Source organism: Zootoca vivipara, chromosome 2 (assembly GCF_963506605.1).
Source record: "Zootoca vivipara chromosome 2, rZooViv1.1, whole genome shotgun sequence".
In the NCBI taxonomy this organism is placed as follows: Eukaryota; Metazoa; Chordata; class Lepidosauria; order Squamata; family Lacertidae; genus Zootoca; species Zootoca vivipara.
The window spans coordinates 59,209,722-59,233,400 of NC_083277.1; the positions used below are offsets into that span (position 1 = coordinate 59,209,722).

Here is a 23,679-nt window from a genome sequence, read left to right on the forward strand (position 1 = left end):
AGGTTAAGGGGTGATATGATAGCCATGTTCAAATATATAAAAGGATGTCATATAGAGGAGGGAGAAAGGTTGTTTTCTGCTGCTCCAGAGAAGTGGACACGGAGCAATGGATTCAAACTGCAAGAAAGAAGATTCCACCTAAACATTAGGAAGAACTTCCTGACAGTAAGAGCTGTTCGGCAGTGGAATTTGCTACCAAGGAGTGTGGTGGAGTCTCCTTCTTTGGAGGTCTTTAAGCAGAGGCTTGACAGGCATATGTCAAGAATGCTTTGATGGTGTTTCCTGCTTGGCAGGGGGTTGGACTGGATGGCCCTTGTGGTCTCTTCCAACTCTATGATTCTATGTATTTAGAAGCATATTGCCTCCAAAAGTCACGGTAGAGCATAGTAATTAAGCATGGTTTGCAAGGGGCTGCAACACCAGAATATCAAACCACAGTTTGTACTCACTGTGGCTTGATGTCATGTCTCACTTTACAAACCATTGACAAATTAAGGAAGTTGTTCTGTTTCAAGAAATTGCTTCACTATTGAAATGGGATTAACCATACGAACTTTAGTGTTGAGCAGATGGAAACTGGAAGCAGCAAGGAGCTCAAAACCATGGCTTGTCTGCTCTGTGTCTGGAAACATAAACCATGGTGTAGATTCCTATATATGGCTAGCACAAAACATGTTTGGGCATTATGTTTGATTTAAGCCAACCTCCTTTTGTGTGTGTGATAGCCTAGTCCTTTGCTATATTGTTGCTGTGCTTTCAAGCATAGGATTAGTTTACCGACATGTTATGTAAATGATCCTGGCTCAGCTGCATCGGCTGACTTATAAAAGCTCTGTATGGCTGAGGACCCCAATATTCTTCAGAGCACATGGTTCCATATGAACCTACCTGATCCTTTCTGCCTTCATCTGAGACCCTTCTTTAGGTGCCCCCTCTGGGGAAGGTTTGAAGGGTCATGAACGTGCAGATGCAGCTCTCTACTTGTGGAATCTTCTTCCCAGTGAGGCCAGCCTGGTGCCACCATTAACATATTTTTGGCACCAGATAAAAAAAACTTACCTTGTCTAGGAGTTTGGCACATAGTGTTAACTATTCTGTTGTTTGCTGATTAAATGTTTTCTGCTGATGAAGTTTTCAGCTGTTTACGGATTTTGTTAATAGTTTTATTGTACTGTAATGTATTGTCTCCTTGTATGCTATACCATTGGCTCTTGTTTTTTTTGTAAGTAGTAATCATAATAACAACAACAATAATAGAAATTTTATATTCCCACCGTAACCTGTTTGTAATGGATCTTCAAGCATAGTCTTAATAGCAGTGACTACTTAAATAGCCCATAAACCTTTGATTAAAAATGTTTGAAGATACCAAATGAATTATCTTTTTACATGCTAGAGTAAAATGCTTGGTACTTACATCTTGGAAACATTTGGAAATTAAGGGTAAAGGGTTCATGTGTGTGTTTTAGATTCACTGGTGAATTGGATACTGAATTTGCTACTTTGTGCTTCTGATCATGTCATTATTTGGAAGGCTGTTAAACCTTAAAATCAGTACATAAATTTATAAAACTGTGCTCTCCTAGTCCAGTTTGGGGAATACCTAACTTCATAAGATAGTTATGCTAGCCAAGTGCACTGAAGGCTTAGAAATAGGTAAGTCACCACACAATTGGTATAGGTTACAGTGTACTATCCAAATCACTGGGTAATTAACTTATATTGCTTGCTCTCCAAGGGGTCTGTGGGTAGCTTCCATTAATGCCTAAAGACGACAGTTTTTTGTTAAGACACTCTAAGAGTATTGCAGCAGATGAGTTAACATGATCTGATTTGCAGACACTTTAAACACTTAGCAGGAGACAGCTCTGGAAGCTAATTAAATCATTCTAAGGTGCACAAAATTATCTGCTTTGTAAGAAACAATTTCAGTGAATTATGCTGGCCCTTTAACTGCGACCAGGCACAGAGGCCAATTTTGCTTGGAATTAAATTTCGTGTGTACCGTGTATCTCAATTCTGTGTTTCATACACTGAATCTTTTGAAGCTGCTGTTATTATTTATTATTATTATTATTATTTAGCTATTTGCATTTACAGGAGCCAATTACAGGTTTCTACTTTGCTCAGTGAAAAATATTTCTGACCACATTTTGATAAGCTTGCCCCTTTCACCCTGGTACAGTGCCCGAGTTGTTAAAAAGAAGGAAAAAAACCATGTTGGTACTCTACCTTTCAGATACTGCATCTTATTTAGTGTACCGGAATTCCCAGTTTAAAGTAACCACAAAATTTATGGAGAAACGGATAAAAAAGGTTGTAAAATATTGATTTGGGGAAAATAATAACACAACTCATCTATAATAAGAAGAAAAATGAAGCAATATTTCAGGGGATATTGAGCGGCCTGCTGCTGGTTGTATTGATCTGGTTCTTTAGTGTGTGAAATCTCACCTGAGATTGGAACTGCATTCCTTCGCTCATTATTTCAGAGATAGTATTGCCTCGTTACATGGGCCTTGCAGAGGTAGGGATTGTTAGAGAGAAAGCAGAACCCCCTGCTTGAAATAAATACAAAACAATAAGATCTTAGAACCACAGTGCCTGCTGTAAAACACCAGCATTTGTGACTACACAAATCCTTGTCTTTCCCTCCCTGAATCTCATTGCATTCCTGAATGATAAGGAAGAGGAGTTGGGCCAAGGGTTGCCACCTTTGGTCAAGCAAAATAGCTACAGGACAGTTCAGGCAAAATACAGGACAGTTGTGTTTTTCTAGGAACGTGGCATTCCTAGTTAAGTCACATTCATGTCATACATTTAAGGCACTATGATGCCACTTTAAACTGTCATGGCTTCCCCCAAAGAATCTGAGAGCTGTAGTTTAAGGGTGCTGAATTGATAGAGGTCCCTATTGCCCTCACAGAGCTACAATTCTCAGAGTAGATTCGGGTAGGTAGCCATGTTGATCTGACACAGATGTAATAAATTAAAAAAATTAAAACAATTGTCCAGTAGCACCTTAGAGACCAACTAAGTTAGTTCTGGGTATAAGCTTCTGTGTGCATGCACACTTCTTCAGATACACTGAGACAGAAATCACCAGACCCTTAAATATAGCAGGAGGGTGGGGTGGGGTATTTCTCAGGAGGGTAGTAGGAGATGGGTGATTGACTCAATTGGTATGGTAAACCTGTGGATGACTGTTAACGACTGCAATTAGTCCTACAGGAAAAAGCAAGGGATACATAGCTGCCAAGTTATCCCTTTTTTAAAGGGATTTTCCCTTATGCTGAATAGGCTTCCTCGCGTGAAAAGGGAAAACTTGGCAGCTATGAAGGGATAGTATGCAGATGACCAAAAATGGCTTTTGCATATGTGATGAGACAGGAATACAATATCTCTATTAAGACCAGGTCTCTCCATAGTTTTCAGTTTAGTAATAAGTTGTAATTCAGCAACTTCTCTTTCAAGTCTATTTTTGAAATTCTTTTGTAATAAGACAGCTGCTTTGAGATCCTGTATTGAATGTCCTGGCAGATTGAAGTGTTCTCCTACTGGCTTCTCTGTCTTGTGATTCCTGACGTCAGATTTATGTTCATTTATCCTACTACCCTTCTGAGAAAAACCCCACCCCACCCTCCCACTATATATAAGGGTCTGGTGACTTTCAGTGTATCTGAAGAAGTGTGCATGCACACGAAAACTTATTCTGTACCCAGAACAAACTTAGTTGGTCTCTAAGGTGCTACTGGACAAATTTTTAATTCACAGAATAGTCTGACAATCAGTCCTTCTTCACAGGGAACTATGGGGATTTCAGGGAATACTCCACACAGCAACATTTGTTGCGGGTCCCACTTTTGTGTCCTACAGTGTCCTGGTTTGCATGATAGGCTAAGCCAAATGTTAGGTTATCAAATTTGCAAAAATGTGTGAGCTCCTATAGCCACTTTGCTCTTCCACAGTCCTTTTTGCTGCTGAGTTAAGCCAAAATTTGGTTTAGGGTGTCATGCAAACTGGGGGGTTGTGATTAAGCTCTTCACTTAACCACAAACTCTAAACAAGGATCCTGGGATTATGATGACGCTTACCTACAAAAGAGATAGTGAATGCTGAGAATTGGGATAAAGTGAAATAGTATGACTGAGGAAATGCGCAACTTCAAACATGCGTTGCTGTTTTATTGTTATTTAATAGTCTCTTTCCTCAGTGTCCCAAAGTGACACACAAAACAAAGTACACCAAACAACCAAGAAAAATGGGAAAGCACAACTATACAGGGGGGAAAACAGGTCTTGCAAAACCCACCCCACTAAAAGAGACCACAGATACTTGAAGCCTTTCAAATTGAAGAAGTCTTACAATGTATGTCCCACATATACTATTTGTTTACAGAACAAATGTTGCAGATTTCACCTACGTATTGCTAGTTTAACCTAACATTATGCAGTCACCACAGTGTGTAGCACTATTTTCTTGTTTATATGCTGACTTCTGCAAAAAGCATGACATGTAATAATTAGAAATAAATAATTGAACAGATGGGATTTTATAAAAGAGAATAGGAACAAGTTAAAATGGAAAGATGAAAATTGAAGAAAAATTGCCCAAACAGCAACTGATACACTGTACTTGCATTTCTGGCTTTCTGAAAGAAGATGTTCCTTAGAGAGGAACCTAAGCTTTTCTTAAGCCTGTGGCTGCCACCACAGGGGTAATTTGTGACTGAAGCCTTCTAGGGTTTCCTGAAGGCCAGAGCCCACACCACAACAAATAATTATTGAGAAATGTGACCCAAGTCAGTTAGCATTGTCCTTAAGTGGAAAGCCTTCTGAAAATTTCAGTGAGTATTGATTGACCCATGAATTGCAAAGGGATCTTTGAAAATGCCATGCTGTAAACTGTCACTTATTCCTAAGGAAATAAATATGCAAATGTGGAGGAAAAGCATATTCTATACACTGTGACTGACTTGGCATTTCGATAAAATCCAAGAGATCAATGTTTTGCGCAGCACGGGGGACTTGGTGGAAATATTGGGTGTGATCTAGAGGGGTGTGTGTGTGTGTCCATATCCGTATATCCCACCACCGTTGTACAATCTGATTGTTTTCTTGCTCTCATGGGTCACATAGTGTGCCTGTCTGAGCAATTGGTGAGGGCCTCACTGGAACAGAGTTTTAATGGCATAGCTGCTTATGTTGCTTGGTTCTACAGTGCTACTGTGCTAGTTTATTAGTAGGGTTTTTAATTTTTTTAAAAACTAACCTCCCAGATTAACATAGGTGATTTGAAACATATTTTTCCAGCTGCTTATATTGCATTTAGCTTGTTTGTAATATCTGAAAAACTTATTTATTTAAAACATTTTCAAAGCTCTAGGTGGTTTTTCATAACAACCAAACAGCTTTTTAAGCAGAATCAACTGATAATTAAAAATGTGCAAAACTCCCAAACACCAGAGCACGGAAGATTTTAAGAAAGTTTCTCCAAAGAGTTAGGTTATCTTTAAATAAGTAGCCTAGTGTTTAACAATGCCCTTTTCTTCTTTTTACAAATGGTTGCTTTTGTTTAGTAAGTTATTGCAGAATGGTTTGACTTCATAAAAAGGTAGCCATAGTGAAGTTTGGGTAAAATGCGGATTTGTTTAACTGTATGATTGCTTACATTTAATCAGTTACAAATGTTTATTTGGTTAATGTGCTTAGAAGTTACAGGTTTCATTTAGTTCATTTAGCCAGGGTGGGGTGGAGATGCTCTCCCAACACTGCCATCTCTGCAGCTTACCTAGGTGAGGGAGGCGATATGATGAGGTCAGGACTGTGTTGTCGTACTGGTGGGAGCCCAAGTTCGGCTGGTGGCTGTACAAAAAGTGCAACTGCATTTTACGAACCCTGCTGCCACCCAACCTCAACCAGGTCAGCAGCAGTGACATCAGTGTCAGGATGGCACCTTTGTTGCACACTCAAAACGGTAGCTTAAGAGATCGTAACTGGATAGTCAGCTAAACAGCTAACCAAGTGTAGTGATCCTAGGCTTCCAAACAACCATAGAGAAACTGCCACCTTAATCTTTGTTGGTTTACAAGGAAGGAAATCCCACTGAGATTTTTAAAAATTTATTTACAGATAAATCTGTGTAGGATTGTTTGAACCCTTGATCAATTTGACAAGCAGTTTTCTCACTCTCAGTTACATGCTCTTCAGTAAGATTGCCCACCAACCTAAAGACTCTTTTGCATTGTACATAGAAGAAGTTACTGTACCAGGAGTGCCTGGCGTGCTCTGGTCCATGGGGTCACGAAGAGTCGGACACGACTAAACGACTAAACAACAACAAAAGCACTGCATTATTTTCAATTCAGCTTGGCTTGCTTTGCAAAACAGAGAGCAAGAAAGATGAAAAGAATTGTACTAACTTAATAAAAGTGCTCGGTGTGGGTTTAGAATTTTACAAAGTGTAAAACTTTTCTTGTTTAATTTTGAAAATTTATCTATAGTTCATCTGAGGATCACAGGGCAGTTTACAATATAAAAACAGAAAATACATAACATAGTAACAAACAAAAACAATACCCCCAAGTCAGTTTAAAAGACCATAGATTGATTAGTTAGCCAAAGGCCTGGGAGAAAAGGAATGTTTTTGCCTTGCACCTAATGAAGGCACCAGGCAAGCCTCCCTGGGGAGAGCATTCCACAAGTAGGGAGCCACTGCAGGGAAGGCCCATTTTTGTGTTGCCACTCTCTTGAATTCTCATGGAGGAGACACATGGAAAGGGCCTCAGGTGATAATCTCAGGGTCTGGATCTGTTCATATTGGAAGAGGCCGTCCTTGCAGTATTGAGGTATTATTTTGTTGTATAATTCACTTTTATTCCAAAGGCACTTTTTATTTTGTACTTTGTTGTTCTTGCAAGGGCTGAAAGGTAAAAGATATTCCCACAACTTATACCTGTAGTTCCCTTTAAAGAAGTCAGCTATTATTTCCATTTTCTTGTTAAAACCAAACAGCATGCAATTTGTATGAAATTGAAACCACATTTTTCACTTACATTTCCAAAAGTAAAATTTATGAGGGAAAGGGCAGCAGTAAAATAGTTACAATATGGTCAGCTATAATTATCTGCGTGGTTGAAATGCATCAGTATTTAAAGATAATGAGATCTAAAATTTGCCAAGCATTTGTCTCCATCTGAAATCTCACTTCTGCTTTTTCACTGGAGAATGAAACTTACTGGTTTATTTGTGCCTACGCTAATACTCATTTTTTTATCTATGTAAAAAAGAACTACTATTGTCCCTAAATTAGTTTGGACTAATGTGACTCAGAATGGTTCAGTTTGTGGGATACAATTCTGTCTGAATAAGCCAGTATATACATAAGCTTTGCATGCCACAAACGGCTCCCTTGCTCCTTCATTTTGCTCAAGTGGGGAAAGAAGCCAGGAAGCCACAGTTAACCAAACTGTGGCTAATGGGTCCTAAAGAGACCAGGATTTTGGAGCAAGTTTTTAAAAACCAAATCCAGACTTATTTGGAAACCATTAACCATAGGAAAGGGGCTGTGTGCGGGCAGAGTTTTGTCCTGCTTACAGGCTTGGCGCTGTGGGTTAAACCACAGACCCTAAGGCTTGCCGATTAGAAGGTTGGCGGTTCGAATCCCTGCAATGGGGTGAGCTCCCGTTGCTCAGTCCCAGCTCCTGCCCACCTAGCAGTTCGAAAGCACGTCAGAGTGCATGTAGATAAATAGGTACCACTACAGCGGGAAGGTAAACAGCGTTTCTGTGTGCTGCTCTGGTTCGCCAGAAGCGGTTTTGTCATGCTGGCCACATGACCTGGAAGCTGTACGCCGGCTCCCTCGGCCAATAACGCGAGATGAGCGCCACAACCCCAGAGTTGGTCACGACTGGACCTAATGGTCAGGGGTCTCTTTACTTTACAGGCTTCCCATAGGCATCTGGTTGGCCACTGTGAGAACAGGATCCTGGACTAGATGGGCCTTTGGCCTGATCCAGCAGGCTCTTCTTAAATTCTTATGTTAATTTAGCTACATTCAGCATATTATAGCCATCCAAGACATAAATATTTTAAGATGTATACCTTTTCCACCTTATTCTAGTATTGTAATATATACATTACATCATATTAAACATTTGCAGAAAATCAGGCTGTAAGTGATTCTTGCCTCGGGATCTTTGTCTGCTCAGTGCTTGTCTTTTCGTAACCTAAAATTTGCTATTCTTCCTTAGTTCAATCATATTTCTAAGGAGGAATGGAACAATTTTAGGTTAGCGTTTCCTTAGACTGTACAGCATATTTTCTATTCCCCTTTTGAATTAAAAACTGAGTCATATGACAGGCATTTCATACTATAAATTGCATTAGACAAGCTACTGTAACTATTTTTTTGCTTCATTTACATTTAATCAAATTATACTTTATTTGCTATACAGAAAAAAAAGAAGAATTCTGCAATAAATCAAATATTGCCTCACCAAGGGCCCACTTGAGGTAGCAGATAGTCACAGCATTGGTGTGTGCGTTTGTGTATTGAATGTTGCAATAACTGTCAGGCTGAGAAAATTTACTTGCTGCTAAATTTTCATATGGAAGTATATTGTTTGTCTGTGGTCCCACCCCTGGGAGTATTTAGGTTAGTGTATTATCATTTGTATAATATAACGATCAGTGTTTGTGTATCTATACCTTCTTCTTAGAAGTTTTCACCACATTGAGAGAGTGCTATAAAGGAACCTATTTTTCCTAAGTGGGTTCCTGGTTCCCTGCACATTTCACTATCTACAGCCTAAAGTGTAGGTGTGTTGAATCTCCTGCTTAGCCATATCATCTTTTGTCCCTTAGGGCAAAAGCCATAGTTCTGTGGCAGAGCAGAACTAGGTTCAATGCATGGTATTTCTAGGTTGGGAAGGTAAAACTTGGGAGGAACCACTCCCAAGTATTGAGTTGGATGGACCAATGGCCTGTCTCAGTTGAAGGCAGACTCACATGTTCCTACTCTATGGCATCTTAATTCAGTGTTACTATGTAGAAATATTTCCTGTGTATATCGGGGGCGGGGGGGGTGGCCATTGTAATTGCCTTCATCGTATGAAAAGGTTTGCCCATAGTGTTGTTTAGAAAGGGGAGAGAGATAGAAACAATAATTGATTCACAAGTCTCTCCTTACTTTCTCCTTATCTGAAGGGGGGAACCATCTAAGGTTAGCCTTTCAGAGTAGTTTCCAGATATACAAAGTATATTTCATGGAATCATAGTCCTAAGCTGGACCTGGCAAGGCAGGTTCTCCAAAATTATATCAGAAACTGCCTCTGGCAGATCAGGTAGTATATACAGGTGAAACTCAGAAAATTAGAATATCGTCAAAAAGTCCATTTATTTCAGTAATGCAATTTATTATTTATTGTTTTTCTTTTAATTTTTACAAATGCTTTCTTTTGGAAATTCCACAGTAATAAAACAAATAGTTACAATAATACCAAAATAAAAGCATTTCATTAATTACATTCCATTTATAATTGACCCGCCTAACGACAAATAATTGCAATTACAACAAATAAAGGCTTGACATATCTTGCTTTGCATGTCATGCATCTATCTCATATATTGGTTTCACCTTTTAAGTTGCATTACTGAAATAAATGCACTTTTTGACGATATTCTAATTTTCCGAGTTTCACCTGTATTTATATTGTTAAATTATTTATATCATTAAATTATGTAGAAGAGGAGGATATGTGTCACTAATGTATAGATGACATGCAAAGCCTAACACACACAATAATGCCAGCTCTCATATTTGGGGCTTTCCTCCGTATTCTACTTTCTTAGCCTCATCTCATGCAGACAATTGTGTGCATCTCTGTGCTGGTTCATTACTCAACATGAACGGGGTGGCGTATAAATAATAATAAATAATAAATAAATAACAGTTGATGGTTTGTGCCTGACCCTGTCAACTGACTCCTTTGGAAAGCTTGTTTTGAGATGATGTCAAGTAATATAAAATTTTGTCTGTGGTATTTCACACATTCAAGTCACTTGTTCATGCTATTGTCATCAAGCAATGAATGTGCATATGTGAAACATCCTTCTATACTAGCGTATATAATGCACAAAGATGGATAGAACGGACTGCTGTCCACCTTACAAAACAGAACACAATTGTGGGGGTCTCTAGACATGTCATCCCTGGCTGCATGGCAGTGACAGAGCTCTCATTGACTTCAGCCCAAGTGAAGTTTGGGCCAGTGATGTTACATTCTATTATTTTTGGAGCTTGAGAAGTTAATTAATGAACCATTGGACTGTACTTTATGCTCAAACGTGGTTCTCTCCTCAACATCACCCAAGCATCTTGTGTCTCAGTGAATATAGAAATATCTCAATAAGATATCATCCCCAAGGACGCTTTTCTTAAATACAAATATGTGTCTTCTTGAAATGCTGCACTTTGAAAATCCACTTACCAAAAGCCCTAGAGCATAAGTCACTCTTGATATTTAGACAGAATAACTTCTTCTCCTTAGCTTCTTCAAATGTGTAACAGATAAGGACCATCTATCAGTAAGTATTTTACACACATATAATCGTGTAAAAGGTATCACTGCAAACTTCAGCACTCAAGAATATTAGTTGGGTTTTAAACAATTCCCCAAGGACTTTGCCTCCATAAAACAAAAAGTGTTCTGGTGTTCTTTCTTTTTAGAAAGTAATCCAGGTTTCCTAAGCTTTAAACTACTTAAGGGGCAACTCCTTAGAAAGGGAACAGGATTTGCTGTCCCAAATGAGACTACTGGTCCAACTCATTCAATGCTCTGCTTCTGACAAACAGGCTATTTCTTATACTTTAGTGCAGGCATAGGCAAACTTGGCCCTCCAGCTGCTTTGGGACTACAAGTCCCACCATCCCTAGCTAACAGGACCAGTGGTCAGGGATGATGGGAGTTGTAGTCCCAAGACATCTGGAGGGCCAAGTTTGCCTGTGCCTGTTTTAGAGGGGATGGACCCAGAAACATAAAACTAATGTTGGATGCTGTTGAAAAAGCAAAATGGTTCTATCCTGGTTCTTACAGCAAACTCCTATACTTTGAAACATAAAAGTAGACAATGCACCTGTTGTGTTGAACAGGGAAAACTCAATTTCCTTCTCCTATCATGCTGTAGCCCAGTAATACATAGATAATGCACCAGCTTTGCTGCCGCCTTAGCCCTCCCCCTCCCAGCAAGCAGCTGTGGTGTCACTGACCAAAGGTCAGGTGAGCTCTGCCATCCCACCAAGTTTTCTTTTATTGATGTCATGGATACCTGTAAATAAAGTTACATTGGTTGACACAACCATGGGTGTGTGGTCAAATGAGGCCAAGACAGTGAATATATAGGAGGAGGGGAAATCAGTAGCCAATAAGAACCAGCCCCCGAGGGGACATTAAGGTCTGAGGCAAAACCATTTTTTACTATAAATATTTAAAAAACAAATTAGCTTGAGTGTTATGTTTAAGCTGATCCACAGTTATTACCATTTTCTGTTTAAAATAGGCATTTCTGGAATAAAGTGCTTTTTTGTTTTTGTTTTTCCCCCAAAAAGTACTTATGCATTGATATTTCTAATACTTACATAGTTTGGGGAGGCACAAGTAGTTTTGCATGTGGAAGGACCCAGGTTCAAATCCTCCATCCTCCATTTTGAAGAACCAGATAGGAGGCTATGAGAGTCTGGAGATGTGCTGCCAGTCAGAGTAGGCAATGCTAGGTTATATGGATGGATAGGTTGCCTTGGTATTAGGCAGATTCCTATACAAAACCAGTTGTGACTTGTACTTTGATGCTAAACAAAGTTAAATCCCACTGACACCAATGAAATTTACTTCTAAGCAAGGATGCTTGGGATTTCAACCTTGTCCAGCATCCATCACTATCGATTAGTTAGATTACATTTCCCTTCTCTCATTATGTAATTTGACAAAATTGGGTTGCTCAATTTATTGGTAATTCATATTGGCCCATGGGATGTGGCTTATTGCCAACTTCTCCATAGGCTAGTGGCTACTGCTGAAAAGATGCTTCACTTATTCCTCTCTGGTCAGTTACATATATATATAAAACCCCATATCTTTAAACAGTCTTGCAGAAGGTTGTTATTTATTATTTATTTTTCCCACTAACCCATTCTGACTTGGTGTTCTTCCCTACTGCGAGCCGTAAGGTGCTGTAGGCTTGTTCTAGGAGAGTAATAAGTATTGTTGTTAAGCAATTGTGGTGTTGAAATTCAGCTCCACTATGTCTGCCAGTATTTATCTAAAATACTTTCCCCAGTGCGTGTTGGAGTTCCAGTAAACCGTGTCTTATTGTGCGACCTTTTCATTTTCCAGTGAAAAGGGATCAGCTCGTCAGATAAAAGCTACAAGCTGGAGTACAGGAAAAATGCGTGCTCAGAAAATCCGAGCATGATTGAAAACAAGATGTGTTAAATCAATGCAGTTTATCGCCTGCCTATTCCTGGCAATTGCTGTTCTAAGCTCATTCTGAGCACACACTAGATGATAAAAGTAGAGTGTCACAGTGCTCACCGGGGTGTGAGGGCAGGGAAACATGTTTATCAGACAGGTTGCTATGATTTTCCCTCCTGATAACAGTTATTGTCAAAACTCTTTGGGATATAAGCTGAACAATTATAGGGGAAAGTAATGTTGCTGGCATTGAATTTAAAGGCTGCTTAAAGCTGCAGAATTACAGCTCCCTCCTCCCACCCCTTTAAAGGCCAGGCTACTTTAGTAATAATAGTTTAAATGCACTACTTCTCCTACTATCCATGGTCAGTTCAATATTGTACTACTTCCGTTTGGTGTACAATCTGGTAATTATTTCTGAAATGAAGGAAGGACTGTTAATATTAGGGTAGTGGGTGTGCTGTGCTGCATTTATAATGCATTTGTTGGTTGGGGAACGTTTATTTACAATAGGTCTATTGTGGGATAGGTGGTGCTGGAACTCGTTGGGACATTGGGGGACAGGGCCTTTTGCCCCACACAGTTTGAGTCCTTACATGTTCTTCTTTGCGTTTACAATCATTACTATTATAGATATTCCCTTTTTCTTCCTCCTCCTCCTGTTATTTTTACTATTATTATTAATTTAAATTTCTGTCCTACCGGTTCCATTCCTGCCAAGAGCCAAAGACAGCAGAAAATGAAGTAACAAATACAACTAAAAATAAAACCAAAACATATCTAAAACATATAAAATCCATTACGAACATCTAAAAACAATCGTATACCATCATGGCTGATAATGTAAAGCTAACTACCGGTAATTACAGTATCTACCAGCTATCAAATACCTGGGGGAACAGGAATATTATCTTATGAACCTCCCTGAGATCTTTGGATGAAGGGTGGCATATAAAGTTAATAAATAATAATAAGTAATAATTTTGTTATTCCTGAAAGTTAGTGAGGAAGGCAGATTCACCTCCCCAGGAAGTGTATTCCACAAATGAAGCACTACCACTGAGGGGAAGGTACTCTTTTAAATGCTTGGGTCCCAAGCAGTTTAGGGTTTTATATGCTAATGCTAATACATTGAATTGGACCCAATAACTCATTGGCAGCTAATGCAGCAGATTCAGGTTCTTTCTGTTTACGCCACCTATCAACGCTACAGCCATATTCTGGTTTAGCTGCAGCCTCTGAACCATCTTCCAGGGCAGTTCCGCACAGAGGACATTACAGTATTTTGGTCCAGGAATGACTGTAGCTGACGAAACAACCTAAACTGGGCATAAGCACTCCTAGCCACAGAAGCCACTTGACGTTCTAGCATCAGGTTGGAATCCAGGAGGAGTCCAAGACAACAAACGTCAGAACAGGTGGCCCATCTAATTCCCAGATACAGGAATTGCCAACCCACAGCACCTCCATCTTGTCAAAATTCAGCCTCAGATTATTGGCACAATTGTATGACCAGTCATACCTTACTGTCAGGAAGAATGAATGGAATCAGATATTAGTAAGTTTGGTGCCCTCTAGATGTTTTTAGACTACACCTCCAATCAACTCCAGCCAGCAGAACTGTATTGGCAGGAGCTGATGGGAGTTGCAATCCAAAACTTCCTGAGAGCTCTGGGTTGGTGTAGGCTGTCCTATATAAAGAGCTTCACCTACACACAGTTCCTTTAGTGGATCCACAAATGAACAGAACCAGCTTGAGAAATGTGTGTTTTCATAAAATATGGTGCATTTATCATCATCTGCCCCCCTTCTTCCCCATATGATATGACTATAGGTCTCTGCTCCACCCTACAGGCACTATTGGACAAACAGACAGGAGGGCTTTGCTCATTCCATGGCTTGGTATATTACGTAAATATCCTTGAATCATGCAGGCTTAGCATGGAAAGACCTTTGTTTCTGCTCTCTGTTGGTGGCACATTATAGTCTGCTTTATGTAGGTTAATCTCTTAAGGAAGCACATGTGTAATGGGAAGCTGTGTTTGCGGATGGATAATCCCTCTTTATGGTAGGGGATTGGTGTTGCCTGTCTTAATTTTTATTTTTAAAGAGTGTCGCTCAGCCTTTGTGAACTTGGTGCCCTCAAGAGGTTCCAGACTACATGTCCCATTAGCCAGAGCAGCACAGTGCTGGTTGGGAAGGATGTAGCCAAGAACTTCTGGGAGGCAACAGTTTGACAATAGTTGGTGTAGATAATGTATGGTAGTAACGGGTACCCATGTGGTGCTGTTGATAACCACTGCAAATGTAAAAGTTCAGTTTTCCATGATAGCTTTGCATTCCTTACTTGCTCAAAATTGCCACTGACATGTAGAGCTTATCCACACTTCTGTTTGCCCCCCTGCTTTCCACTGGGGAAACCAGATCAGGTTTTCTATGGATTACTGTTTGTTCCAATTTAGCACTAAAGAGAATGTTTTCCAGGGGAAGGCTGCAGGGCAAAGGCAAAACCACTTGCACCCATGTTTTCTGGGAACAGGACTAGCAGAAGTGTGGACAAAGCCTTAATTTTGAAGCCAAATTTCTGGATTATGTTGAATGTTTTGGGGGGGGAGAGAGATTATATATACACTGGTGCCTCAGTTTTTGAATGTAATCCATTCCAGAAGACCGTTTGAGTTCCGAAACCAGGGCCATCTTTAGCATATGTGCCGCCCAGGTGCAAAGATCCACCCAACGCCCCCCAATTTAGTTTAGCCGCCCCCCAATTAACTTTTGTTGAGCTTTTTTGGGGGAGGGGGAAGCCACAGTTGTTGACTTTTTTTAAGGGGGTCAAACTCAAAGTTGTTGAGCCATTTTTTGGGGGGGAAATGACGCAAAATGCTTTTGTTTCCTGACTCATCGGGAATATTTGACGCTACGGAGTTACAGAGCGCAGGGGTGTGTGTGGAGACTTTCCCTTCATTGCTTTTCACTGCCGCTGATTGAGAGGGACCAGTATACAGTAGATATACATTCCCCCTCCCCCCAGAATTTGGTGCCCAATGCCACGCACCCCTTGCACCCCCAGGTAAAGGCGGCCCTGTCTGAAATGTCCAAAAACTGAAACTATAGCCGACAGCTAGGCTTCAGGATTTTGCACTCAGCGGAAGCCGCGTTTCCTGTTTGACTTCTGAGGTGTGTTTGAAAACCGAAGCATTTACTTCTCGGTTTACGCTGTTCGAGTTCCTAAACATTTGTCAGTGGAAACGTCAAAAAACGAGGTACCACTGTATATATGTATGTGTATCTATACATATAAATGTAGCACAGTATGTATATGGTCATGTTTGACAACAGCAGGTCAAGTGGCCCCCGCTGCACCTTTAATTCAAATAAAGAGCAGTCACCATAAGAACCCAAGGACCACAGGTGCTAGTTTTGTAGTTTGATTTAGTTGTGAAATGTTATTTATAATCTGATGAATGTAGTGACTGTTTATTTAGACTCTAGGTTGCTGCAAAATTGAAATTTCTTATTAGCTACATATCTATTTTGAGAAAAGAATTACATCATGCTGCACTACCATTAAGAAAAGGAAATTAAACTCCCAGGAATATGTTTAAGTGAAAGAGACACACAAAGTCATAAAAAGCAAGGAAACTCTGAGTTAGTCTTTCAATAGCCTCTGTAACACCAAGCCTTGTGTCTCCATAGTAGGATGGTGCTCCACCCACTTCCATTTTCCATTGCCTATGGGAATAAACACTTTTTTGTGGGGGGCAGTTTAATGAAAAGGAAGCTTTATAAAGGGTAGATCATATTAATAACAACCACAACAAAAACAGTCCCAGTGCTTGTATGGTTCCATTTAATGGCATTTAATTAAGAAAGAAAACTTTCTTTGCATGTGAGATTTGCAAAATATACTCTTTCCATTGATGATGTGTGTGTTAAGTAGATTTTTATGCTTCCCGTGGGGGCAAATTAAAGCCCTAGTTGCATACAAAGGTGCTTGGTTGGGAACTTGCCATATCAATCTTGTGACTCTGTTGTGTTGCCACTGCTTGCTGAGAAGTATATGGCCAGAGAGGGACTTGGGGTTTCCTGGTGAATTTGGGTTGGTTTGTTTTTGCCACGTTTCCTGGTTGCCATTGTCTGCATTGTCTCATAAGCGGAAAAATAAATGTTTGTTTGCCATATTTATTTAGTCATTCATTTTTTCATCCCCCCCCCATCAGATACGTTTGCTTGTCATTAAAGTAACATGTGCAACATGTCTTCTTCAAGGGGTATGTTGCACATTGAGAAAGGCGTTTGAAAATGTGGTGTGAAGGATTAAAGAATATTTGTGGTCATGCCTAGAGGAAAAGGAGGTTCTGGTCAGGAAGGCTTTTCACTAGAGCTCATATGAGAGAGGTGGAGGCTTCACTTTTTCCCTGCTCTGAACCAGGCCCTTATCCAGGCAGTGCTACCTGCTCCTGTGTTCCCTCTTCTTGAGGGGAATTGCATAGAATTATTTTGGCACTTCACTGGCAGTTCTGAAGCTCACTATCTCTACCAGCCCTGGAGATGATGAGGGGCAAGGACAAAAGCTGGCCAGGAACCCAGGCAACCATTGTAGAGTCTTCTGGTTTGGGTTGAGAGTGTCTTGATCTGGCTGCTCCTCAGCTTCATTGACAATGTGGGGGCTTGTCTGCTGGAGGGCCTGTCTGCTCTCTCCCTCAGCTCCTCCCAAGGAGACTTCAGGTTCCATGCCTGGGTAGTACTGAGCCCTGAAACCACCCAGGTTTCTTCTAAACTTCTGGGTTTCTGTACTTGGACCTATCTGCACGTCACAACCTCATGTGAATGAAGGATGTTAAGGAACACAGTCATGTGGCAGCTTCGTCTTATAGGCCCTGTTATGTATACCACCTGCTTACCATATCAATCCTCTGGACTGGGTATGAAATGTCTTGATGTTAGCTACCACATTTTTGTTTTTTAAAGGCCTCTATGTGAAATAGAAAATATGTCAATTTAGTTAATAAGCAGAAAGGTGAGAAGCAGCACTTGGGAAAAAGAGATACTACATAGTGGTATAATTCAGAAATTGCATCCTTTCCTTTATGATGAGCTGTGTGCCTGTGGGATTGGTTGCCTTGGTCTTTTGTGTAGAATGGAAGGGATAAGTACAGGAAATACCCAATGATGTGAGGTTTGCAGAGATTTGATGAAATGAGCATGCTAGAAACCTATAAAAGCCTCCCTAATTCATGCATATGTATTTAATTACGGGGATCTAAAGCTACCATTTTGTTAGGCCTACCGTAGAGCTTAGATTTTCTGTGTGAGCAGAACAACATTCAATAATGGTTGAAAAGTTTACTTCATTGTTTACCAAACACTGAACAGCTGCCATCCAACCATATAATTTCATTGGCTTCCTTTTAGTTCCATGAAGGTGTGAAGACTCTCTGTCTCCCCCCCCCCCCCCCGGTTATGTCCTCACCATCTTGCCATAATATTGGTGTTCTGGAAAAAGAAATATGTCTTGTCATGAACACAAAAACCATGAAGACCATCCTGACAGGACTTTGACAGGTCCTGCAGACCAAGGATGAGATGGTCAGATGCAGCACTTAGTTACACAACACACATTTTTTTACACTGGTTGGCCTATTAATACTCCTTGTTCAGTTCACTTTATTCTAGGACAATTCTTCCTTTCTCAAGGTAGAATTTACAAATCTGAAGTTAGCAAAAAATAAAGTATGTGTGTGTTTGTGTGATGTAGAAATCAACACCCATTTTTATCAACATCAATATGTCTTATCAAAACTATGCATATATATATATACACACACACACACACACACACACACACACACACACACACACACACATACTATGCATATGTCATGGTTTGAAAACATTTTATAAATTCCAGAGTTACAATGTTATTCCTTGAGAAGGGTTAATCTCAAAATATAACTGGGAGGGGGGCATGTTTGGAAGAAGAAAAGAAGAGGTTTTCTGGCAATACAGTGCTAGTCATATAATTCAAATGCTTGATGTTTAGTGGCAATTTTTGTAAGTATTTTAAAGCAGCTGGATGGATGGAGAGGAGTTGCACTAAAATAATAGAGAAAAATGTATGAGAAGCAGCAGAAGGGAGAGAAAGAGATAAATAAATGAAAGCATTATTGCATGTGAAACAAAACCCCAAGCTTTGTCTTTCGTCTTGGGGTTTTTAGGTATCTCCACTATGCTTCTATGTAGTATATTTATTTTTCCTCAAATAATAACATTATAATGTGTCTAATTCAATTATTCCCCACTGCATCTGAACGGGTTTCCCAAGACTACCCTAAGCTATCAGTTCCACATGATATTTGAACAGGTTCTTTTAATTGCTGATATTAAGTGTTGATCAGTCTGCTGTAAGTTGGCAGCCTGGCTGGAGATACGGATTCCACCCTTCTGTGTATCAGGCAGTCTTTCAATTAACATTCAGAAGCTTTATTGATACAGCAGGAGCTCATTATGTGAATTATTATTATTTTTTTAAAAAAATAGACAATCCTTTTAATTCTGATTTTGAAACAAAATAGAAGATCCAAAAACTTGTATTTCATTTGTATATTTATAAGAGTTATCAATTCATTTAGTTCAAAGGACACATTTTTCTTAAGGATATTAAAGCAAGATGGATGACAAATTAAGTTACAATTTTGGAAACATGAAAATAATTTCACCTACAGCTCTGATTTTACATTTTTTCTGTTAAGTGTGTTGGATTTTACACGTTACTGCTTCAAAAAGGCTGCATAAACAGCTTCCAAGGCTGCCTCTCTTCAAGTCTAATCTGAAAGAAAGTTCTTCCTCAAGGGTTTAAGTAGTAATTCATAAAATGGAAAGAATAATAAATATTGTGCCTTAACTCATACACTAGCATAGACAGACAGATTTTGTACACCTGGGTGTAATTTTAGTTAATTCACACAAGAGACAGGTTGAAAGTTTACTGTTTAGATAGGAGAAAATGGCTTAAATCTCATATTTGCAAAAATGATTACATTACCTTAAATGAAAATGCTATTCTATTAGCTACTTTAATAAGCACTGCATTTTAAAAAGTATTTTAATAAAAAAAGTTGCCTGAAGTTCCACACAACTTAAAATACATAAGTGAGGTGAAAGTACTTACTTTGATTTAGACGTCTTTTGGAGATGTAATTATTGGCTTTTTACTCACCTATGTAAAACAATGTACTTTTGTAAATGGATTTCTGGCCACTTTAATCCATTTTTTCCTTCTTTCTCTATCTCTTTTTAAAAAAAAATAAAAAGTAAGCACAGTCAATCAAAGAATTTTAAGGTTTATTTCCTCTTTAGAAATGATTGATAGCCTTTTAGATTTACAAGCTGACAAGTTAAAGGGTGCTATTGGTATAATTATGTACTATATTCACAGTATTTCAATTTAAATGTCCTTTTAAAACCATGAGATTATCATACCTGTATTTTGAAAAGTAGGCCAGTCAGTTTGGGTTGGTACACAAATTGCTTCCATTAGCCTTGGGACCTATTTGAATTTAATACAGTTTTTTTAAAGTTGGTAGTACTTTCAGTGTACTTTTGAAATTTAGGGTAATGGGAATGCATTTTAACTACAGCATGTGCTAACTTTGTTTTTAATGTATAGATGGATGTCAAGAACACAAATACTGACTGTTAGACTAAAAGATTTTTTTAAAGAGAATTATATTGAATTTTTTTTCCATCTGTGGAAAAAAAAAACATATTGAAGGACATTGGGGAATGAAGGAACGTATTTTATTTATGGTAGAAGAGGTTGCATTCAATCCTTCTCTCATTAAAAACAATGGCAAAAAAGAGTCTATAAATGAATCCATTTATTCACCTATACAAAGTAACAAGTTAGCCCAGAATTTCTCCAGAATAATTGCAAGAGATTTATTTTATCTCCAACTTGAATAATAGCAAGGCTGGTCTTCAAAGCTATGCATTTGTCTATTACTTATTTATAGAGAGATAGAAATATCTTTATCTCACCATTCTAGTGCCTATGAACTATGAACAGGGTAGCTTACCCCCCAAAAATTGCAATGTCATAGAAAACAATTGAAAAAATCAACAATAAATATACTTTAAAAACATAACAATAAAAATATAACAAAAGGGAGAGACCACAGATTAAGTGTAACCTGAAATAAAACAGCGGGTAAAAGCCTGCTGCAATAAAAATGTCCTTAAAGGTAAAGGTACCCCTGACCATTAGGCCCAGTCGCAGACGACTCTGGGGTTGCGACATTCATCTCGCTTTACAGGCCAAGGGAGTCGGCATACAGCTTCCAGGTCACGTGGCCAGCATGACTAAGCCACTTCAGGCGAACCAGAGCAGTGCACGGAAACGCCATTTACCTTCCTGCCAGAGTGGTACCTATTTATCTACTTGCACCTGACGTGCTTTCAAACATCAACTGGTAAAAGGAGACCAGAGAGACAGCCACCTACAGTACAAGGGGCTACGCAGTATTGATGCAGCTACTGAGAAGGCCCTCTCGTGTTGCTATGACCCATTCCTCTACCCTTCGGGTGGTGCACAGAGAATGACCCTCAACAGTGGATGCTTGTTGCGTTGGGGCTGCGTTGCTCACCTGACCTTCCTCGTTCTGAGATACAAAGATGGAGAGAGGTAGGGATGAGCCAGCAATGGTGTAGACACAGTTCAAACAGAGCAGTGGCACACTGGTGGCAGTGAGTCAGGGGGCAGCAGTGGTCTGAGCTGATGTAATAAGGCCCTTGGGCCTGTCTTGGGTGGCCCTGGAGGGCCAGATGCCAAACCCCAGTGTACTGTAATCACCAAAATGGTTGCCATTTTTCCACCAACATTCCCTCACACCCTGCTTCACTGTGCCTGGCACGCAACTACATAATAGCATTTATTTATTTGTTTATACCCTAAGGGCTCTTCCTGTGGCGGTTAATTTCTTGTGAGCTTTGCATGAAGCAATAGTGGTTTTAGGGATTCAGCGACTGGATTTCTTGATATCTCTTCCTAAAAGCACATCATGTATTTCACAAGGAAAATATGCATAATTTTGTTTGTCTGGAAGCACAAGAGACTTTTCCTTCTGCTTTTTCTTTTCTTTTTATAATCCAAAATAAAAAAGGATCCCATCTAACAACATAATAATGAAAAACTTGAAAAGCAGGGTACAAAGCATTTAACAAATGAATTGTATCACATATTATAATTGTTTCTTGCTCAAAAGCTGTAGAGAGCAAAACTTGCTGCCACCTTTTCAGATACTCAACCAAAGCCTCGCATCTCACCTCAAACAGTGTTTGAACCACAGCTTCACAGTCATTGCTGATTTGAATGGAAAGGAGCAAAGGGAGAATTTGCTGTGATAGTTTCCAGATTGCCGCCCCCCCCATACACACACATTGCAATTTAATACACTCTTCGATGTTGCACCTTGTCCTACTGCTTATTATATAATTATTATGTTTGTTGTTTCAGCTCTGAATGAACCCACCATTGACTATGGTTTCCAAAGGTTACAGAAAGTCATCCCAAGGCACCCCGGCGACCCTGAACGCTTGCCAAAGGTCAGCCCAAAGTGATTGTGATTGTGTGTTTGTGCCTTTCGACGCCTAAGTCAGTAACAGCATTTTGATTTTGTTTCAGAAGAGACTTTTGGTACTGCCCAGATCATTGTCATGTAGGATCAATGTATAGAGAGGGAGAGTTGGATTTTGCCAGCTGTCTCCCTTCATTTTCCATGCAGGGACCAGAACCCAGTGCACAGGGCCTGCGCCACATACAAGCTGTACGTGTATAGACTCTATACATCCAATCTATATACTGCACTTCTGCAAGGTGAATATCACACCAACAGAGCCTACATGCTTCTACATGCCTAGGATCTGTACAGAACCGCTCACATGAGAACAGGAGTGTGGCCACTTTATGCATTCCTCATCCCAGATAACATGTCATCATTCTGCATATGCACTACTACCTCAGAAACATAACCCAGAGGCTCAACAAATATACCTCCATTGCATCCTTTGAAAAATAAAACCGTCTGTCCTCAATCTTAATATTGACTATTTAATTTCTACTAATTCACCAGCTTTTTTTTAATGGCCTGCTTTAAATGTGTCCAGCTATTTGTTGTAAATTCCAAAGGATTTCTTGAAGGGGTAATGGGGCTGTTCATTTGTTTTTTCCTTACAATGATTGCTTTTGAGATATGCCTCTGAGTGCAGCTTCAGAATTCTTGACCAGCTTCATAGCAGTGTCCGTAATTTTCAAGTTTTAGTGTATTTAGCAGCTAAGGCCGCCTCACCCATGAAATGTTGCCTACACATCTATGCAGTTGTATACGGGGTGGGGCATATATGTAGTTTTAGGATCACAATGTAAACATAATGTGGCATTTGATAATGTAGAACATCTGAATACAGTGGTACCTCTGGTTAAGAACTTAATTTGGTCTGGAGGTCCTTTCTTAACCTGAAACTGTTCTTAACCTGAGGTACCACTTTAGCTAATGGGGCCTGCCGCTGCGCCGCCACTGCGTAATTTCTGTTCTCATCCTGAAGCAAAGTTCTTAACCCGAGGTACTATTTCTGGGTTAGCAGAGTCTGTAACCTGAAGCATCTGTAACCTGAAGCATCTGTAACCCGAGATACCACTGTACCAATAATCTGGATTGTAACTGGAAAACTGCTTTGGCAAAAAACAAAAACAAAACCCAAACGCCAAAAGACACTTAAATCCCTCCAATAAACATGGAAATGACAAAATCACAGACCAGTACACTGAGGGTCTAAGCTTATTGTGCCTCAGTATAATATTTTCTTGTGGCTAAACAAAGTGAAACAATGTTTTTGCAACATTTCCTATGAAACCTGAATGGGGTTATAGTGACAGTGGCTCCATGTTAAAATAAATCCATGAACAAATAAACATGCCCTTCTATTTGTATGCCTACAATTAGCACACATTAAGAATTTGAAGTTGGATTTGAAGTTCAAGACTCATTTACAGAATGCAGCACAGGTGGGCACCTGTCCCCTTCTGCACTTTTGACACTAATGGCTGAATCTCTCTCATTTGTTGGCTGTGGAATAAATATAGCAGATGTTGTGAGTAAGCCTGAATTCCAGGAGAAAGCATGGCTGTTAAATCATAGAGTTCTCTGTTAGAG

General features: G+C 39.6%; 1 protein-coding gene across 8 annotated transcripts in view; it reads left to right on the forward strand.

Annotated features, from left to right (window-relative positions):
- The window catches only part of EBF1 (EBF transcription factor 1), a 374,130-nt gene that overhangs the window by 313,900 nt on the left and 36,551 nt on the right, over positions 1-23,679 (forward strand). For all 8 annotated transcript variants that reach the window (XM_035105765.2, XM_035105769.2, XM_035105766.2 and 5 more), the window contains exon 11: positions 21,984-22,072. In XM_035105765.2, coding sequence (XP_034961656.1) covers positions 21,984-22,072 — 89 coding nt within the window. The remainder of the gene's footprint in view (positions 1-21,983; positions 22,073-23,679) is intronic.